We start from the raw sequence: 20,102 nt of genomic DNA, 5'->3' as shown, positions 1-20,102 counted from the left end.
TATAAATTCTGCCGTGATCCCATCTTCTCCCGGCGCTTTATTCCTCCCTAACTTTCTGACTGCGTTTCTGAATTCTTGTCTTCCAAATTCCTCGTCTAGCCTTTCATCCTCACTGTTTTCTTCACTCTTTTCTCCATCTTGTTCTTCTGTATTTCTCCTTTTTTCTTTACTATTTAATAGGCTAGCGAAATGTTTAACCCAGTTTTTTCCACTTATTTTTTCTCCCTTGCACTTTTTATTTTTTTTACTTCTGAACTTGTTTATCATTTCCCACCATTTACTCATGTCTGTCGCATTATCTATCTCCTTTTTTTTCTCTTCCCACCATTCTTCTTTCACTTTCTTTATTTCTTCCTTGTATTTTTTTTTGCCATATTATACTTTTTCTTTTCTTCATTATTGTTTCCATATTTCGTCAGTTCTTTCAATTTTTTCCAAACGTCTTCTCTTAGTTCTTTGCATCTATCACTGAACCATTCTTTCTTTTGTGTTCCCCCCCTTTTTCCATTTCGTACCTTTTTATTCATTTTTGTCATCTTTGCCACCTCTTTTATTACTTCTTTTATATCGTTCCATTCTATTTCTTCTGTGCTCTCTTTTTTTTCTCTCCATTTCTCGTTTGTCCCCTCCATATATTCTTCCGTTTTTTCTTTTTTCCATCGTAGTCTTTCTTCCGTTATCTTTTTTAGATCTTCGTTTTCTCTTATTTCTTCCTCTTTCCTTTCTATCTTATTCTCTTGTCTTTTCAGTTCTATTTCAATTGGCAGGTGATCCGATTCTATTCTTTTTATTACTTTAAATTTTTCTACTCCATCTTCTTCTCCCCTATCTAATACCATTCCCAAATCTATTACTGAACAGCTATTTTCATTTTTTCCTCCAATGAACGTGATTTCTCCTGATCTATCCCCTTCTTTTGCTCCATTTAATATCTTTAGTCCTAACTCATTGCACATTTTTATTAGTCTCCACCCTTCTGCATTTATTTTTTTATCTTTCGATTTCCTCCCTTCTTTTTTACTCGTCCCTTCTGCATTGTATTTTCCTATTCTTGCATTCAAATCCCCTATTGCTATGATCTTTTCAAAGTCAGTCTCATTTTCATTTATTATTTTTTTTATTTTATTCTCTATCTCTTTCATTCCTACATTATTATATATTGCTATTATTAGCTCACTCTCTTCTCTGTTCGTTATTTTAAAGCCATGCATCCATTCCTCTACTTCCCATTCATTACATATTTCTTTTTTATTCCCACTAAGTGGCCTCCACTTGCCCTTCCTCTCTTACATCCTACTCTTCTTTCTGCTACTTTGCACCACCACTTCATTTTGTCGCTCATCCTTTCTATTACTTTCTCTTTATTTTTTTCTTCTACCCATGTTTCCATTAGGTACACTATTTCATATTTCTCTAGAAGTTCTCTCACATCCTCATACTCTTTCATACCTGCAATGTTCCAGCTCATCATTCTACATTTTCTTTCATTCTCTTTACATTCTTTTTCATTCTCACTCCCTCTCTTTAATGCTTTTTCCATATTAAAATCTTCTGTTTTTCTTTTATATTTTTTATCTTTGATTCTATTTTTTTTACATTTACTCTCCCTTTCTATCCCTTCTCTCGTATCACTTCCCTTTCTCTCTTTTTCTGTTATCTTTTTTCCCCCTTTTTTTTGCTTGCTTTTCAGCTCATACCTCACTTCACTACTCATTGTTTCTTCTACTTCACTTTCACCTCTGTTTTCTTTTCTTATCTGTGCTCCGTTTGTTTTTTCTCCTTCTGCTCTCTTCTTTTTTTCGCTGTCGTACCATCATTCCATCATTTCTCCTTTTGTCTCGTTCCAGCTTCTCCAGATGTCTCCAATTTTTAGTCTCTTTTCTTTTATTTCCACTTCCTTTCCATTGCTTTGTTCCCACCTTGCTACTTTTCTTATCCATATCTCAACTTCTCTTTCTCTTCTCGTTTTTTCGTCCATTATCCATATTCCCGTTCCTTCATAATTTTTCTGTTTTCCCATATTATTTTTTTTTCTCTTACACTGTTGCACTCTATTCTTATTTGTCCTCTTTTTATTAATGTTGTCCTCTTCTTTTCTATTCTCATTTTTAACCTTTCCTCTAGGTGCATCATTACTTCCTCCCACTTTCTGTATTTTTCCACTCCGTATTGTATGTGCAAGTTCGCCCTTACTCTTTTTCTTTTTCCATTTCATCCTCCATCTCTTTTTCATTTAATCCCTTTGGTTTTTCTTTTTTTCTAATTTCTCTCTTTCTTCTTTTTCCATTCTTCTTTTTCTCCTTTTCTCTCTTTCTTGTTTCCTTAATTAAGTCCTCCACTCTCCTTTCCAGTTCTTCTTGTGCTTCTTCTGCACCTTCATTTCTCTCTTCGTTGTCTCCATCTTCGCTTGCTTTACTTTCTCTGCTTCTTCTTTTTTCTCCTTGTTAATTCTTCTTGTCTCATTATTCCATATCTCACTAATTTCTTTAACTTTTCTATTTCCTCGTTTTTTTCCTCTATTATCCTCTCTCTTTTTTCTATTCCTTCCCTGCATATTTCTAGCTCTCTTCTTGTTTGTATTTCCTCTTCACTCCTTATTTCCTTGCACTTGCACTTGCACTCTGTTTCCTTGCTTAGTTTTCTCAAAATTTTTTCAAATAATTCCCCCTGCTTTTCTTTCACCATCTGTTCCATTCTTTCGATTTTTTCTTCCCACCATTTCTCTTTCATTATCTCATTATTTTCATCTTGTGCCTGCTTTTCTTCTAGCTCACGCTTTTCTTCTATTCTCTTTTTTTTTTTTTGCTTGTGCTTCTACGTTTTCTTTATGTGTTTTTTCCTCTTCGTCTTTGCTTTTTTCTTCTCCTTCTCCTCTTCTTTCTCTTTTTTTCTTCATCATCTTTTCTATTGTCGCTGTTATTTTTTTCTGGTGTCCTGTTTAGAGTGAAACTTGTTTTGAATCCTTTTATGTATTGTTCCAGTGCTCCTTTTCTCATTCCCGTTTTGTTTTCTCGCGCCAATTCTTTTTTCAATGGTGGTCTTCCCCTCCCTCTTTTTTCTTTTTACGCTTTTGTCGTTGTCTGCATTGCTCTCCACCTCGTCCTCTTCCCCGCTGTCTATATCACTCCCTGTGTCGCCCTCTTTTGTCGGCTTCCTGGACTCCTCTATTCCGTCCTCCACTGTTTGCTCCCTAACCTTACTTTCATTTTCACCTTTTTCCTTGTTCATTTTACCTATAATCCGCTTTTTCTGCTTCCACTTTTATTTTCTTTTTTCAATCACCTATTTTTTCTCTCTGTATTGATTATTTTCCCTTATTTCTCTCTATATTTTGTTATTATTTCTTTAATACTATCTTTACACTGATTTTTTACGCGTCTTTACTATCCAGGCCAGTGTTGCCAACTTTAAGTTATTAGTAATTAATTTTACGTATTTTATTTTTAGAATGAGGGAGTTCTTTTTTTTTTCCTTTGACGTCACTCAATTCTGCTTGTACTTCGGTGGAATAAAAAGGTGAGAAGGGAATAAATGGTTTAGAGGGTGCAAACAACCCCTGCTGATACTACTATTGGATACTATTGCCCGTTTACTTGCGGTTAAATATTACCTGGGTTAAAAAAAAATAAAAATAAACCATTTGAGACACTTTGAAATTGTTAGACACTTGGTTTTTTATTTTATAAACGTTAAGTGTAAGTAATTAATATTCTAGTATGAATTTATTGCAGAGAATTTAATTTAATTTTAAAGAAGAAATTTTTTTTTCTGTGATTTAATCAAAAACCTTTTTTTTAAATTACAATTATTGACTGTTTTAGGACACTGGATTTTTTTGGACATAATTAGTTTCAAATTCAAGTAATTGAAGCATTAATTATTAAATAATGATTTCGTTTTATTATCTTCAATAATATATTTGAAGAAAAAATTATACAAAGCTGAAAATAAGGTAATTTTTTAAACCTGGGGTTTCACCGCTTTTTTCATAATAAAAAATTGAGAAATTAAGTTTTTCAGTTTTTTATTCTCATTCTTCATTTTAACGAATTTATAAAATATAGTTTTTAATATGTAAGTTAAAAAATTCATCCTTGTCTTATTTTTCATTGACATTTTTCAAACGTCGAAAAACTAAAGTTTAAAAAAAATATCTTCTTTTATAAATTTTTAAAAAATTGTAAATTTTTATGTTTGATAAACGATTTAAAGGTAATGTGATAATTTTTCAACATTTTTTTATTGCGCATCAAAAACAGCATAAGGAAAAAAATAGTTAGTATGTTAATTTTTTGAATTTTAACAGTTTCACACGGAAAAAAGAAAAATAGAAAAATTACAGTATATAATGTAACGTGGCGCTGAAAACTGGAAAAATTAGTTTCAGATTGTAAGTATTACAGATTTTATAAGAATAACATTGTAAAATGTAATATTTACATTGAAAGTTTTGAAAATTAAAATTCAAAGTTTGAATTACAAAAATGTTATTTCGAATGGTAATTTTTCTAGTTTTGAATATGATGGGACATTTATTACAATTTATAATGTAATTTTTCAAGTTTTCTTTTTTCCGTGCAGGTAAAAATCGGGGTAATTATTTATAAGTGGGGTCCACCCTATTTTTGGCCATATCTAGGTGAAAAAATAACATTTTTTTTTTAGAAAATTTGTTAAAATTGTGATAATCAACTTTTTTTTAATTTTTCATATTTTTATGTATTTAAAAAAAAAAAAAAATATCAATAAAATCGAATAAAAATTTCGTTAAAAAAAATGAAAATTAAAATAGTTGACCCCTCTTGCAAATATTTATCACAAAGATTGTTAATATATTTTTATTTTTGATTGTCACTGCTTAAAATTATTTGATTTTTTAGAATTTTAAAAAATTATTAATGTAAATTTTTTTTTTGCAAAATATAAAATTTATAAATAATTTTGCTACTCCAAAAAAAATTTTACTGTATAATTTTTTACAATTCCTAAATTAAAATTTTTCAAAAAATTACATGGCTGCTCATTTTATCCAAATTTTTATGACATTAAAACTAATAGATACTTGAAAATTCTTTGATTTGTTTTAAAATATAAACTACGTCCATAAAATAATTTTTAAAAAATTGTATTTATTATTTTTCAGAGTTTTTAATGAAGAAATACGTTCAACAAATTTTAAATGAAATGAAATAGAAATTTCATTAAAAAAAATAAATTAAAATTAAAATCGTTGACTGCACTTGTAAACATTTACCAAAATCGGATAAGTTTGGTACACAAATAATTGAAGTATAAAATGGTAAAAAATGAATTTATGTAATTGTCAAGTAAATTGTCTTCAATATTACTTGAAATAATACAACACAAGATCGAAGATAAATTATTGCTGATGTTCAAAACTGAAGTTTCAGGCTTACATTTTGTTTTTATATAACTCTAATATGATTATCTGATTATCAAACGTACCCGGTAATTTTATCAGATATATTTTCAACATGACTATAATTATTTTTTCGAACTAGTATATTAATTACTAATTACTTAAATTAATGTAGATCTATCGACGGTAATTGATACGTCATTATTATTACGTATTTATATTGTCCGTATACTTCTTGAGTATGTGAAGAATATGATTAATATTAGTCTACTAATGTATAAAGATAGCGATCGTAATTAGTATTATTGTTATAGGTAGTTCTATTATCGTTATTGCTCAAATGTACGTGTAAAAATAAGTTACGAAATGGGACATTGTAGATAAATAATATCGACGACAATTATGGATATAAAAATACGAAAAAAATATTTTTAAATTGCTCGCATATATTTTTAAAGTATTTTAGAGAGTAATTTAATTTATTTTTCCCCTGAAATCATTATTACAACGAATACAATGATAGCTATAAAGCGACATCGATCGCAAAAGTTTTCTTATTGTTCTTTTGCAGTTATATATATATATATATATATATATATATATATATATATATATATATATATATATATATATATATATATATATTAATGTAACATGTTGTAAATGTATATGTACAACCGCGATGTCGCATGTATTTTGACGCTCGATTTATGTTGTATCGAACAAACAAAATACGTGAGCTTTTTTTGACAACCAAAAAGTTTATCAGTTGCTATTTTAGTCTTTAAAATTTTTTAAGAATTTATTTTTATTGTTTTAGGTAATTAGACAATTAAATAATGAGCACGGCGGTTTTAAGATATGTTTCTTCGGATGTCGGTAAATCAAAAAGATCTTTTTCCGCGCCTGTTAAAAAGTCTAATCCCAGGGAAACTATTGTAAGTAATTACACATTTATATTATTTAGAAATAACTACTAAAATTTTTATTATTATTACACAGAAAAAAAAGTTTCACTTGAGCCAAAAAAATATTTTTCTTCCGAATTGTTTTCTTGAAAAAAAAATTTTTTTTGACAAGAAATTTCACTTATCCCAACAAAATTAATTCTCTTGCTTTAAGAAATAAGTATCTTGATACAAGAAAATTTATTTAAGTCAAGAAAATCAAGAAAATTCAATGAAAATTAATTTAGCTGATATTTGATAATTTTTAGAATTTTTGTTAACAAATAAATTATGGGGAAAAAAATTGACATCTAGAAATTTAAAAAATTAAAAAATGCAATTTTTTTTTTAATAATTTTTTATACTAAATTTAATTGTTAAATAAAATTAAAAATTGGTCAAGTGACAGCTAAATTGAATGTCATGAAAATTCAGCCTCTTGCTCTAAAAAATTTAGTTCTTGACAGAAGTAAATTTTCCTGTCTTGAGAAAATTTCTCTCTTGCTCCAAAAAATTAAATATAAAGATAGAAGTAAATTTTCATTCATATTTTTATTTATTAACAAATCAAATAAGAAGATCAAATAATATTGAATCATTTTTTTTCATTCAATAATTATAATTGCACGCTAAAATAATATAAAATGGGTATCAAATATTCTCTAGAAAAATTTTCTCAAGGTGAGAAAATTTTTTTCTCAGCTGAAGTAGCTGGCGCTGCTTCCCTAAAGTATCTAAAAATCTTGATCAAATATAAAAATTTATTGTATCAAGTATTTATGATAATTTGAATTAAGAAAAAATTACTTCCACCAAGAATAAAATCTCAAGAAAAATTTTTATTTCGGCCAACACAACTTCGGTCTTCTTTTCGGCACCCGAAAATTTTCTTGAGCCAAGAATTTTGTTCTCCACACGGAGATTTTAATTTATAAATTTTTTTTAAAATTTGTGAAAATTGTGGTAATCAATTTTTTTTTTAATTGTGCATTTTTTTTTTTAAATATACCAATAAAATCAAATATAAATTTTTCTTTCTGTGTATAAAATTTGCTTATTATTTTTAAATTATTTCAGCACCATGCAAATTTGGGTAGAGCACTACGGATTCCCTGCAAAAATATTACACTGGATTGTACGTCAAAAGTTTTGACAAAATCCGAGTATGAATATTTCCGTAATTGTGCGATTGAAGGTCTTAAGACGGAAAAAGAAAGGCGAGATAATTTTTACGAAAATGAGGCGAAGAAAGAACATTTGCTGGCGGAGAGTATTGCTCGGAAGCAAAAAATACGGCAAATGGATATGGAAAAATTAAAGAAGAAAACTAATAAGCTTGATGAATTTGAAGCTGAAGCGAAAGCTAGGACTATGCATTTGTTAGAGAGAGCTAATAACTTGAAACTGGAGCAGGAAGAAGAGATGCAGTTGTGCAATAAATTAATTTTAGAGACCAAGTGCCGAGCTATCAGAGATCTTCAGGTATTAAATTGTGGATTAAATTATAAGGAAGACCGAAGTTATTCTGGAGCACGAAGAAATTTTCTTAGCTTAAAAAAATTAAACTTCGTTCTAGAAATTTTAACTTGTTCCAAGAAATTTTCAGTCTTCCTTAAGATTTTCTTAATGATGAGTGTAACATCGGGATGAGCTTATATCTTTAAAAATGTCAATAGTTCACAAGATACAAGGTCATTTTTTAATTATTGATATTTTTAAAGATATAAGCTCATTTTGATTTTACTCTCATCAAGAGCTTTCATTTGAGTACCCACATGCATTTTTCATATATTTTTCATATATACATATATATAATATATATAAATATATAAAATATATGAAAAATTGATGTGGGTACTCAAATGAAAGGTCTCGGTGAGTGTAACATCGGGATGAGCTGAAATCTTTAAAAATGTCAATATTTCACAAGATACAAGGTCATTTCTTAATTACTGGTTCTTAATTCTTAATACTGGGTACTTTAATAAATTAATTAATTTTTTTAAGATTGCAGAGAGAAGATTGATTGAAAAAGAACTGAGTGAAGAAGAAAAGCGACTGAATGAAATGATGGAAAATGAGCGACGTGAAAAAATAGAAGAAGAAAAGAAGAAAGAAGAGGAATTAGCTGCTAAAAGACGGAAATTTGCATCCCGTTTGAAGCATCAAATAATCGAGAATGAGGAGCAGAAGATAATTGAGTTTGAGAGGAAACAAGAGGAGGGTAAATTGATAAATCTCAGTAACATTGCGTGGATGGATGAAGAAATATTGAAGGAAAAGAGAAGAAAAGAGCAGGGCGCGTTAATAAGAAAAGAACTTGCTGCTGAAAATGAACGGCTGAAGAAATTTAAAGAAATGGAACGTGAGGAGAACAGAATTATTGATATGAGAATAAAAGAGTACCAGCGAATGAAGGCAGAGCGTGATAAAGCTATTGCAGAGACTCAGAAGGCGATCCAAGCTCAGAAAAATCAAGAGCGAATTCGGGTAATGAAACAGGCGATGCAGGCTCATGATTTTCAAGCCCAGATTGAGGAGCTTAATGAAATACGGATCAAAGAGGAGGTAGAGCGTGAGTGGCGACGTCGGGAAAAAGAAGCTGCGCTTAATAAATTGAAAACACGGCGACAATTTGCTCAGGCACGACAGGATCAAATAAAGTGCCGTAAAATTCTTCAGGCTATGGAGCTAGAACGGGACAAGCGTGAATTTCAGAAAATAGTTGCCGCGCAAAAAGAAGCTCTAGCGAAGGAACAGGAAAATCGAGAGAAGCAAATACGGCAAGCTCAGAGATATCGTGATGAAATATTGAAACAAGTAAATGATAAAGAAAAGGACAAAGTTGAAGCAAGACGAAGGGTATTTGAAGAGGGTATGGCTCAGAGGGCGGAAATTGAAATGAGAGCAAGAAGACTGAAAGAAGCCATGGAAAGAAAATGCCAAGAAATGAGAGAAAATAAAGTTCCAGAAGTTTATATCAATGATATAAAAAGCATGATTGCTAAAATTCAATAAGCTTGGACTGTTTTTAAATTTTTAAATTACTATGCAGCGCTTTTTTTTATAAAAGATAGAAAAATTAGTAGAAAAATTATTATTGTATTAAGTTTTTGTTTTATACATTAAATATTTAACATTTAATATTATTTAAATAATACGACGACATTGGGATCTTTTTCAACGATGTCTTCTATTTGCGCGACAGATTGTCCAGTGTTACAGCAAATTTCATCAAAACTGTAGGCGCCTGTGAAATATTTATACACTGGATCATTTTTGGTGTCCTCGCTGTTGTCATCAAAGTTTACGTTTGCAAAAGATCTTTTTACATAGATAGGATACTTGTAAACTCTACGTATGAACCCTTCAATTAATCCAAATTGCACTAGCCTTCGTTCGTTTATTCTCAAATTCTGTGGATTCAACCTCTGGCATAAATCTTTCATCATCGTACCGTGTGTCATCGTCGCGTACATTCTGTAGATGTCACGAAGATGAGCTGGTTGTCTTGCTGAAAATATTTATATTAATTAATTACACAAATATCGCGTTATTAATGCTAAAAGGGCGTATTATTTTTTTTAATTATAATTAATTATTAGCATTAAAAAAAAAAAATTTAACACTGGTAAAAATAATTATAATGACTATAATCCAGATTATAATGAGTGTAATCTAGATTATAATGAGTATAATCTAGATTATAATGAGTATAATCCAGATTATACCAGTTACTATCTGAAATTTTTTTTTTTTACCACAGATATCACTGAGTATAATCTAGGATGATATCCAGTGTCATCTTATTCTTTCCGTGTGGAAGAAAAAAATTTTTTTTATGCGCCTTTTTGATATTAGTAACGCGATATGTAAATTGATAAATAAATTAATGATGAAAATAAAAATTACCAGACTTAGACACAAAATTTATACATTTTTCCTGCAGCTCTTGATTTTCAGCCAACACTCCAAGCTTTGAGGTAGTTGTATAAATGTTGCAGTACTGAAAAATGGGAATTAGAGTGACCACTCCGTAGTAAACGAGATTTTGTACGCAACTCTTGACAAGATTATTCTCGACATCAGCTTCTGCTGCGATTCGCGCAACGTGATTGAATCCGTCGATATACGGCAAGACCTGCTGGGTCGTCAGGTCCCATTGGTCGCTGCAAAAGGTCTCGCGATTCACAAGAAAAACAGGAACTTGGTGGTCTAATACGGGCTTTGGCTCAGCTGCCAGTCTGACTACTTTCAAGTGTGTCGTCATAGTTCCTTCTGTCAGCGTACACATGTTGTGCGAGTTCAGGTCATTCATAACTTGCGCCAGGATTTCAGTCAGCCGACTTTTGTCCACGGACACGTTTGACAGAAAACAATTTTCTACTTCCAAAGCCATCTAAATATTTATTATTATTAAGAGCTTTTTATAATTATTTATTTGTTAATAAAGTTATTATTACCAAGAAGTCAGACATTTTTTTAACTACTGGCTCGTAATGGACTGTTCGTGCATCAGCGTCACACACAAAACATAAGTTGAAATAAAATGCATTTCTTGCGTATTTTTTGTCATCTATTTTTACAGGAAAGCCTAAAATTTTACAATTTTGTAGTGTTCTGAAAATAAATATTTATTTGATCATAATTCACTTTTTTTTTTAATTATAAGATGATACTAAAATTAGCAGCAACAAATCAATTATTACAAAAAAAATGTTTTTAAAAATTCGCACTAAAAATTTTTTTAAATTACCTACTGAATTTGAAATTTTTTTACTAAATTTTTTATGACATTGAAAGTAGTAGAGAATTTTTTTTGAAAGTTAAATTAACCGACATCTGAAAATTTTTTTAATTTATATTATTGAAAAATTATTAAAATTTAAAAAACTATACGTACAACTTTTTAGAAATATTTTTTTTGTTCTAATTTAATTAAAAAAAAAAATTAAAAACGTCGGCTAACTTATGAAAATTAATGTAGCACATATTTAATTACTTTAAAAATTTTATAACAAATAAATTGTGGCAAAAAAATAAGAAAAAAAAAATTGACACCTAAAAATTAAAAAAATTAAAAAATGCAATTTTTTTTAAATAATTTTTTAGAAAAAATTTTTTTGTTAAAGAAAATTAAAAAATTGTCAAGTGACAGCTAACTTTAATGTCATATAATATAATAAAATAAAATTTTATTTAAATATTAAAAAAAAAAAAAAAAAAAACTTACACAGTAAGAGTACTCCGTTGCAATTGCGCTTTTGGAATTATGTACACGCTTACATTATCGAATATGTCTTTGGAGACATGATTATCAGGTACCTAAAAAATATAAAAATAAATTTTTACAATTTATCTCTTCACTGTAATCTTAAATTACAAAAAAAGTAATTATAATCATACGAACTTGACACGTTATTTTAGGACCAGCAATGTGATGAAACTCGGAAAAAAAAATACAACGAATGACACCCTTATCTTCACTATTGCCGTCATTTGAATTTGAGTACAACATTTTTCTTCTTTTGATTCTTTCACATTATATTAAAATCTCAAGAACTCTGTCAATATTTTATGACACTGAAATTGACGGACATTAAAAATTTTTAAACAACTAAATTATTCTAAAAAAATTCCACATGTAAAAATTAATAAAAATTACAAGTGAAAATTTTTAAAAGCATTTTTTTATTGTAATTAATTTGTTATTAAAATTTTAAAAATTGACAGCTGACCGCTAACTTCAGTATTGTAATAATTTGACAGGTTATAATCCAATTTTATTAGTTAAATATATTAAAACTCTTACAAAATAAAATACTAAGTTGTTTTCACTTTAAGTATGTGTAATTTTATGATAAAATACTGTATTAATAATATTATTTTGTTATTTTACAGCCAGCCATATTATAGCAACAACAAAAGCCACAATACTGGAGTGGACAGGTGGATCTACCGTCAACTAAATACAATCAGCTGATTATAAATATACTGGGTGTTGTTTTTATAAAATTACATTTCTTCAGAAGATAATTTAAAGTCATTCTATATCCGTCACCAAGTATATGACCACCAAGTGTATACTTATTGAATATTGTGTACATATATATTACATATTATCACGTTCTAGATTCAGTGTATTCAATTTAACAGTAAGCACCAGTACTTACTGTATTTTCTTCGATATTTCGCAATCTTTTGTAATCAGCCTGAAAAATTGACAGTACAAATTATTTAATTATAATTACACATAAATTGAATTATTAATTGAATATTAAAATGCCGGTGCACATTCCTTGGCCGACAACAATTGCGGTGATTCTTCCAAATCTTGGTGGATGGGCTGGGGCATTTGTGACTCGGCAAAACATCAGCCCATGGTACAAGGTAACTGTTTTTGCTTGATAAGTTATTTTTATTTATTTATTTCAATTACATGTTGATAATTAAGTGTTACGTACATTTTTTAGACGTTAAATAAACCAACATGGACTCCACCGAACTGGATGTTTGGACCGGTATGGACTGGTTTGTACTGCTCAATGGGCTATGCCTCGTACCTGGTGTACCGTGATGGAGGCGGCTTTAAAGATACCGCAGTTCCTTTGTCTATTTACGGAGTTAACTTAGCTCTCAACTGGATGTGGACTCCTATTTTTTTTGGAGCTCACAATATTCAATTGGTGAATATTTTATGACATTGTTAGCAGTCATTTGAGTATTTTTTTAATTTTTTTAACAAACAAATTTGTTATAAAATATTGTTTTTAAAAAATTGCATTTTTAATTTTTTTTAATTTTTAGATGTCAATTTTTTTTATAATTTTTTTTTTGCAATAATTTATTTAAAAAAAATTGCATTTTTAGTTTTTTTAAATACAAAAATTAATTTAGCGGATATTTAATAAATTGAAGAATTTTTTTAACAAATAAATTATAGCAAAAAAAAATTGATATTTAGAAATTTGAAAAAACTATAAATGCAATTTTTTTTAAATAATTCTTCAAAACAAATTTATTTGTTAAAAAAAATGAAAAAATGGTCAAGACTGCTAACTTTAATGTCATTTTTAAAATTTCTAAATGTCAATTTAAAAAAAAATTTTTTTTACAATAATTTTTTTGTTACAAAAAATTTTTTTTTAAAAATTGCATTTTTAATTTTTTTAAAATTTCTAAATGTCAATTTTTTTTTGCAATAATTTATTTGCTACAAAAAATTATTTTTAAAAAATTGCATTTTTAATTTTTTTAAATTTCTAGATCTCAATTTTTTTTATAATTTTTTTTTTTGTAATTATATGTGTTACAAAAAATTATTAAAAAAAAAAAATTGCATTTTTAGTTTTTATAAATTTCTAAACGTTAATTTTTTTGATAATTTTTTTTTGCAATAATTTATTTATTACAAAATTTTCAAATATTTGTTAAATTAATTTTCATGAATATTTTTCTGTACTAAGTATTTTTTCACGAATTTTTTAAGTTATTTAAGACTGAAAAAATTAGATTTTTCATGGCACTGAAATTACCAGACATCCTACAATTTAAAAAATTTTTACAACATTTCAATTATAATGAAAAAAATTTGGTAAAAAAATTCCACATGTAGAAATTAAAAAAAAAATATATAAGAATTTTCAAAAAAATTTTTTTTATTATGATTGATTTGTCATAAAAATTTCAAAAATTGTCCGGTGGACTCGAAAAAAATAATTGACATTTAGAAATTTTAAAAATTAAAAAATGTAATTTTTTATAAATAATTTTTTGGAACAAATTTATTTGTTAAAAAAAAATTAAAAAATAGTCGTGACTGCTAACTTCACTGTTTAAAATTAACAAACTTCAACTAAAATTAACTTCACTGCCTAAAATTAACAAATAGTTTTTCTTAAGCTCTTAATTTACATTACACTCAGCTATCCTTGAAATAGGATTAGATTTATGATTTCTAAAAAAAGAAAGAACCCAAAATAATAAAAGCAGGTAAATCTTACAACTTCAAATACGGGCTCCAATCAGCACAAAATAAATTTTACTGTAATATTAGAAGCCAAAAATTTAAAAAAATGGATTGAAAAGTTGGTAGAAAATTAAAAAAATCTTATCGATATTACAAAATTTAATTTACTTTAAAATTAAAACAAAAAAATTCTAAAATAATGATTGACATTAAAAATCCCAAAATTTATTTCTAGTAAATAAAATAAATAAATCATTTACATTCAACAGGCCTTGTACGAGATCGTAGCACTCTGGGGATCTACAGTAGTCCTAGGTATAAGTTTTTTCAAAGTAAATAAACTCGCCGGTGGACTGATAGTGCCTTACTTAGCTTGGACCACCCTCGCTACCGCTCTAAACTACTCTGTTTATCGGAATAATAAAATCACTGATATAACAGACGAAAAAGAGAAGTAAAGAATTGCTAGTATAAATATAAATAACTTAAATTTTAGATGCACATATTTTAATATTGCATTACGGCCACTACAAACCCACAATGCATTCCAGGATTTATGTATATAATATTAACATTATATGATATACACTGGTGACACTGTTTATGGTGTACATATTTTTTTATTACTTTATAAGAAATAAATGTGAGTTGGCCAACCACTGATTGATTACAGTATTGATACAATAGTAATAATAATAAATTTTTCCTTCCTTTCCTTCATATTTCTCTCTCCTTTATACTTAATCTACATTTCATATTTTTTTTTTTATTTTTTCATTTTTTATCCTTGGAGTTATAGTATCGAAAATTTTTTTTTTCTTTTAATATATAATTAAAAGGATCTATAAGTTATTTGTTGGATTTATTTTTGCTCATATTTGTTACGTCGGATCTGTGGCATAAATATATCCTTGTTGTTGGAGTACGTACAGTCGTTTTTCCACAGCAGTTTTATCTAAAATAAACGATGTTTTTTTTTTATTAATAAATAGACTGCTGTATTATTATTATTATTATTATTATTATTATTTTTATAATTATAATTTTAATAATAATAATAATAATAATAATAATAATAATAATAATAATAATAATAATAATAACAAATTAATAATAAAAATAAAAATAATAGTCTTTATTATTATTATTATTATTATTATTATTATTATTATTACAAAAATAATTATAATTATAAAAATAATAATAATCGCTATTATTTTTATTATTTATTTATTTGTTGTTATTATTATTATTATTATTATGATTATTGATTACACTTACATTTGATAAGCAATGCTCTGTCTTGGCTGTGGCTCACGTGCTGAGACAGAGAATGAAGGAGAATTTGTGCAGTATGATAACGTTGAAAGCACTCCGCTGGGTTTCCAAATAGCTCATCCAGAGCCGCTGATTGACACTAAAAATAAATACCAATAAAAAACCAATCGTAGTTATCATCAAAGATATTAAAAAAAAAATAAAATACCATTTGTATTGCATGATTATATAGAATTTTGTCAGCAGTCGCTCCAGTTTGCCGTAGTAACCCGGCACTGTTCAATTGCTTGCATTCAGCCAAACAGATTCTAAACTTATCATTCATTGTATTAACAACTTCCTTGACGTTAGCTGTAGGCTGGAGTCTTCCAGCCTTGAGTTGCTGAGTTGCAAGACTGAGGCCCGAACTGAGCCACTGCAGAGCTCTGACCAAGAGAATAACTTGCTCGGCTCGTCTTTTTGTCGCTGCGTTGCTGGCTGATTCAACGCCTCCTAGAGGCGCACCCAAAGGTCCTGCTCGAGTTCTAGCAACTTCGCTGACACAGTCACACAGTGCCACGACAAAGTTTAACTTTGCTAGGATTTCATTGTGCTCGCGTTCCAGAAGAGTTTCTTCTGGCAGTTCTGGGGCGATGAATGTCAAAGGACGATCGTCTGATGATGTAGGAATTAGTTCTGGGAAGAAACTCTGAAAGCTGCCGGCTTCTAAAAAATTTACATAATTTAATATTTTATTTTTATTAATATTATTATTTAATTTTTTATTTTTGGATTTTTTCTCCTAAAAACTGGTTTTAATAATTTTAGATTTTAAGATAAATGTTTAAATCAATTTGATAAAAGACCCAGTCATTGACACTTATAATTTATAATTTTTAAATTATAAATTTTAAGATAATTTATTTTTTTTTTAATTAGAATAAAATTGCAAGTGTCAAACAACTAGGCCAGTGTCAATAATTAAGTTTTTTTATCTTTTATAAAATTTAGAATTAATATTTATGTAAAATATGGAATATTTAACTAAAATTCATGATATTGTAAAAATTACAGCTGACTCTTGATTGTATAGAATTGCATAAAAATCAAAATAAATGTCTGATGATGCCTGGAGGGAAGTACAGACAAAATATGACAAAAAATAAAATTAAAACTGAGTGGACATCCATTTACCTTAAAATCTAAAATTATTATTTAAATTAATCAATTAATCAATAAATAAATAAGTAATAATTACCCGATATTTCAGGTAAAGTTACTGCGCGAGTTCCAAAAGGAATAACCGGCGAATGCCTCAAAGTATTATTATTATCTTGAAGTACTTTAGCAGTCGGTGAACCCAAAACAGCAAGAGGTCCAGTGAGAAGTGGGGAGGAAGCGCTGTTACTTCCTAGTGATCTTTTGAGGGGTGAATTTCCAGTAGAAATATGAGAGTGCCTTGCACTGGGACTGACTTGCCAAGTGTGAGGAGGGGGCGGAGTTTCGCTGAGCCTTCTGCTCGGCGGAGTTCCGATAACAAACTGGACACTGGGAGGACTCATCGAGCCGATGTCAACAGGGTAGTTTTTATGACAATCTACGCTTCGTTTCATGCTGATCGGCTGGGATCGTGGAACGACACTCGTTTCAGTTCGTGCTGTTGCTGATGGGGATGACGGATGAACGGTGCTTTGTTGCGTTGGAACAGGGATTGGCTCTGATATCGGTAGAAAACAAGGTCTGGGAGGACTGACTGCTTCCTTGCTCATCTGTTTCGTATATTTAACTTGGTGAGAAGTGGGGTTGTTCTCGATGTCGTTGCTCAAGTCGTTTGGTACCAGGACGTAATCGTCCTCTGGACTCGAGCAAGGACTGCTGGCCTCTGGAACGGACGCGTTTATCAGTCCAGCTTGCGGCTCTTGGACAGTCTCTGGCGACGCCGGCAGCTCGGCAAACACCAAGTTTGGACTTTCCTGGGTTCCGTGCAGGAATCTGTGGTTGAAAAACTCGTCAAAGGCCATGCGATCTCTGGCGTTGCGCCTCAGAAGACCCATTAATAAGCTCGAGAGCTCAGGGGATGTTCCTGGTGGTATTTTCGGTCCGAGGTTCACGTTTTTTTCGTAGAATAATTTTAGAGCTTGAGGCGTGTGAGCTTGGAACGGCGCTTTACCAGTTAGACATTGAAATACTATCGTACCCAGCGACCACAAGTCTGCTTTTGCGTCATACTGCAGTGACATTATCACCTCTGGTGCCATGTACATTGGCGACCCACACAGGGTAGCTGCCATCACTCCGTCTTGCAGAAATCTCGCGAATCCAAAATCAGCTGTAATTTAATATATCATTTAAATAATTCTGGTGATTATTAAAAAGAATTATGGAACAAAAGTTAAAGAAAATTTAATTTTACAAAAAAATATCTCATGATTATTTTAGACTATTAATATTTTTACTGTAATTTTAAAATTAAGATTCATAATGAGTGATTCAAATTTTTGCTAATGATAAAAATCTTAATTTTAAAATTACGGCTTTTTTATTGGTTCTAAGAAAAAAAAAAAAGAAAAATAAATTTCTGGTAATTATTTACAAGTGGGGTCTACCATTTTCATTTTTTTGAACGAAATTTCTATTTGATTTTATTGATATACTTTTTTTTTTTTTAAAATACATAAAAAATTTGATTATCACAATTTTAACAAATTTATCAATTTTTTTTAAAATTGTGATATTCAACTTTTTTTTTTTATGTACTTTTCAAAAAAATAAATATCAAAAAAAGACAAAATAGAAATTTTATCCAAAAACATGAGAGCCAAAATTTTTTCCCACTTTTAAAGGCAAAAAAACTATCTAAATATTTATTTTTTTCTTTCACATTTTTTATCATAAATTCGCCGTAAAAATTTTTTTTACTCAAATCAAGACGATGAAACTCTTCAAAATTATTTTCTTAGTTCAAGAATTCTTCTCTTAAATCAAGCAATTATATATATATATATATATATATATATATATATATATATATATATATATATATTTTTTTTTTTTTTTTTTCAGTATAAGTATTTAATAAAATAAAAAATTTTTTATACGACCAATATTTTCGTCTTAATATAAAAAATTAGACAACAATTATTAATTGTTATTTTGAAATTAAATCAAAAATTCTGGCCACAATAATTACGAATTTTATAAGAAAAAACATACCAATTTTCAATGTGATTTGGTGGGGCTGAGGACAAGCTTTTCCACAGTTGTGGCTTAGAAGAATATTTTGTGGCTTCAGATCTCTGTGGACAACTCCTTTGGCATGAAGAGCTTTCATAGCTCCTGCTAATTGCTTCAAGAATACTCTTATTGTATCTTCAGACAGCGTTCCCTTGGCTATAAATAAAATTTATTACGTAATTTTCTGTGCTAATTGGTGATAATAATTTATTAATTACCTCCAAGGTAGTCAGCCAGGTCGCCTCCATTGCAATACTCCATAACGAGGAAGACATTATGATTGGATTCCTTTAATTCAATAAAAGAATTTTTGAATATTTCATAATTTTGTTGGAGTAATTTTTTTTTATAAAAAAATTGTGATAAATCATTTTTATTGTTTTATTATGCATAAAATTCTAGGTTAAAAAAAAAAAGTGGTAATACCTTGCAATCCAATAAAGCAACAACATTTTCGTGATGCAGCTCCGTAAGCTCCTGTGAATAAATTGGAATTAATTTAAAGGCAATAAATAATAAAAGTCACTGAATATTTAACGACTAACCTTTAAAATCTTGATTTCTTTGCCCAGAAGATTTTGCGACTTAGCCAAACTCTTTTTAGAAATACTTTTGATTGCAACAACGAAATTTGGTTTCTGGAATAAAAAAAAATAAAATTGTTATGTCAAAAAAATAAAAAAATATTATTTACAAAATAAAAATAAAAATAAATACTTTTCTGTGTCTGCCTTTAAAAACAACAGCAAAAGCCCCATGACCAATAAGATCTTTTGTGTTGTATTCATAATCACCCACTATTTCCATAGTTTATTTACTTGTATAAACAAATTTTCGTGATAAATATAGTAACTATCCAATAATCTGTATAAATAATTATTTAAAAAGCACACTTTTAGGTAAGATGAATCGCGCATCATCAGGATCAATACAAGAAAAGTCAAGATTCATTTGCAAAAACTTCATGCTTATTCACCTTGACTCTGGATCATCATCATCTAACACAATTATTAATTAATTATTCAAATATGTCGTAGATTATTTAACAGCACAGCACTTGTTACTTGTCATTATTTACAACAATTAAATTAATTAAATAATGTAAATAAAGATAAAGCAAAAATTATGAAACAACATATAGAGCAAAGTTAAAAGAACTGGAGTCGTAGGAAATCCAACAAAATGTCAGCCAGTTTGAGAAAAATAGTAGGAGTAATGGTAAGTAGGATGCCAGTGTTCATGCGCCGTTCTTCGTCAGCTGAGACACTCTCACTTCTACCCCATATATTTATATATTATATAAATAATATAAATT

General features: G+C 28.7%; 5 protein-coding genes across 12 annotated transcripts in view; 2 read left to right on the top strand and 3 right to left on the bottom strand.

Annotated features, from left to right (window-relative positions):
- LOC141531765 (cilia- and flagella-associated protein 45) overlaps nucleotides 1-9,490 on the top strand; it is a 12,221-nt gene extending 2,731 nt beyond the window's left edge. The window contains exons 2-7 of one of the 4 annotated variants that reach the window (XM_074249763.1): nucleotides 3,448-3,695; nucleotides 3,822-3,952; nucleotides 5,144-5,299; nucleotides 6,201-6,318; nucleotides 7,405-7,809; nucleotides 8,335-9,490. In XM_074249763.1, coding sequence (XP_074105864.1) covers nucleotides 6,220-6,318; nucleotides 7,405-7,809; nucleotides 8,335-9,345 — 1,515 coding nt within the window. In that variant the 5' untranslated portion in view covers nucleotides 3,448-3,695; nucleotides 3,822-3,952; nucleotides 5,144-5,299; nucleotides 6,201-6,219 and the 3' untranslated portion in view covers nucleotides 9,346-9,490. Of the gene's footprint in view, nucleotides 1-3,447; nucleotides 3,696-3,821; nucleotides 3,953-4,620; nucleotides 4,640-5,143; nucleotides 5,300-5,450; nucleotides 5,470-6,200; nucleotides 6,319-7,404; nucleotides 7,810-8,334 lie in introns of those variants that run through there. The other 3 variants (XM_074249762.1, XM_074249764.1, XM_074249765.1) reach the window with 3 other exon arrangements.
- Nucleotides 1,807-2,793, bottom strand: LOC141531938 (uncharacterized). The gene is made up of 2 exons (XM_074250048.1): nucleotides 2,417-2,793; nucleotides 1,807-2,222 (listed from the first exon to the last, which is right to left on the bottom strand). Exons 1-2 carry the CDS (start codon nucleotides 2,728-2,730, stop codon nucleotides 1,814-1,816), a joined length of 723 nt encoding a protein of 240 aa, XP_074106149.1. The 5' UTR covers nucleotides 2,731-2,793; the 3' UTR covers nucleotides 1,807-1,813.
- Nucleotides 9,338-12,928, bottom strand: Nprl2 (Nitrogen permease regulator-like 2). Of its 4 annotated transcripts, none has more exons than XM_074249777.1 (6): nucleotides 12,792-12,928; nucleotides 11,738-11,910; nucleotides 11,561-11,652; nucleotides 10,791-10,947; nucleotides 10,240-10,726; nucleotides 9,338-9,841 (listed from the first exon to the last, which is right to left on the bottom strand). In XM_074249777.1, exons 2-6 carry the CDS (start codon nucleotides 11,843-11,845, stop codon nucleotides 9,474-9,476), a joined length of 1,212 nt encoding a protein of 403 aa, XP_074105878.1. In that variant the 5' UTR covers nucleotides 11,846-11,910; nucleotides 12,792-12,928; the 3' UTR covers nucleotides 9,338-9,473. The 4 variants fall into 4 exon arrangements, with proteins under 4 accessions (XP_074105878.1, XP_074105877.1, XP_074105875.1 ...); XM_074249776.1 differs by lacking the exon at nucleotides 12,792-12,928 and adding an exon at nucleotides 12,501-12,629; XM_074249774.1 differs by lacking the exon at nucleotides 12,792-12,928 and adding an exon at nucleotides 12,140-12,272.
- On the top strand, nucleotides 12,577-14,955 carry Tspo (Translocator protein). The gene is made up of 3 exons (XM_074249785.1): nucleotides 12,577-12,717; nucleotides 12,801-13,013; nucleotides 14,566-14,955. The coding sequence occupies exons 1-3, from the start codon at nucleotides 12,610-12,612 to the stop codon at nucleotides 14,752-14,754; spliced, it is 510 nt and encodes a 169-aa protein (XP_074105886.1). The 5' UTR covers nucleotides 12,577-12,609; the 3' UTR covers nucleotides 14,755-14,955.
- Nucleotides 14,892-20,102, bottom strand: Atg1 (serine/threonine-protein kinase unc-51-like protein Atg1). 2 transcript variants are annotated; one of them, XM_074249752.1, is made up of 10 exons: nucleotides 19,764-20,102; nucleotides 19,505-19,651; nucleotides 19,333-19,425; nucleotides 19,214-19,264; nucleotides 19,006-19,075; nucleotides 18,767-18,943; nucleotides 16,812-17,882; nucleotides 15,783-16,279; nucleotides 15,578-15,713; nucleotides 14,892-15,251 (listed from the first exon to the last, which is right to left on the bottom strand). In XM_074249752.1, the coding sequence occupies exons 2-10, from the start codon at nucleotides 19,592-19,594 to the stop codon at nucleotides 15,178-15,180; spliced, it is 2,259 nt and encodes a 752-aa protein (XP_074105853.1). In that variant the 5' UTR covers nucleotides 19,595-19,651; nucleotides 19,764-20,102; the 3' UTR covers nucleotides 14,892-15,177. The 2 variants fall into 2 exon arrangements, with proteins under 2 accessions (XP_074105853.1, XP_074105852.1); XM_074249751.1 differs by having other exon boundaries at nucleotides 19,505-20,102.

The sequence above is a fragment of the Cotesia typhae genome, unplaced genomic scaffold (assembly GCF_013202065.1).
Source record: "Cotesia typhae breed Kobodo isofemale line unplaced genomic scaffold, CoteBio_Ctyphae contig_50, whole genome shotgun sequence".
Lineage (NCBI taxonomy): Eukaryota > Metazoa > Arthropoda > Insecta > Hymenoptera > Braconidae > Cotesia > Cotesia typhae.
This window is presented reverse-complemented; position numbering and strand designations above follow the sequence as displayed.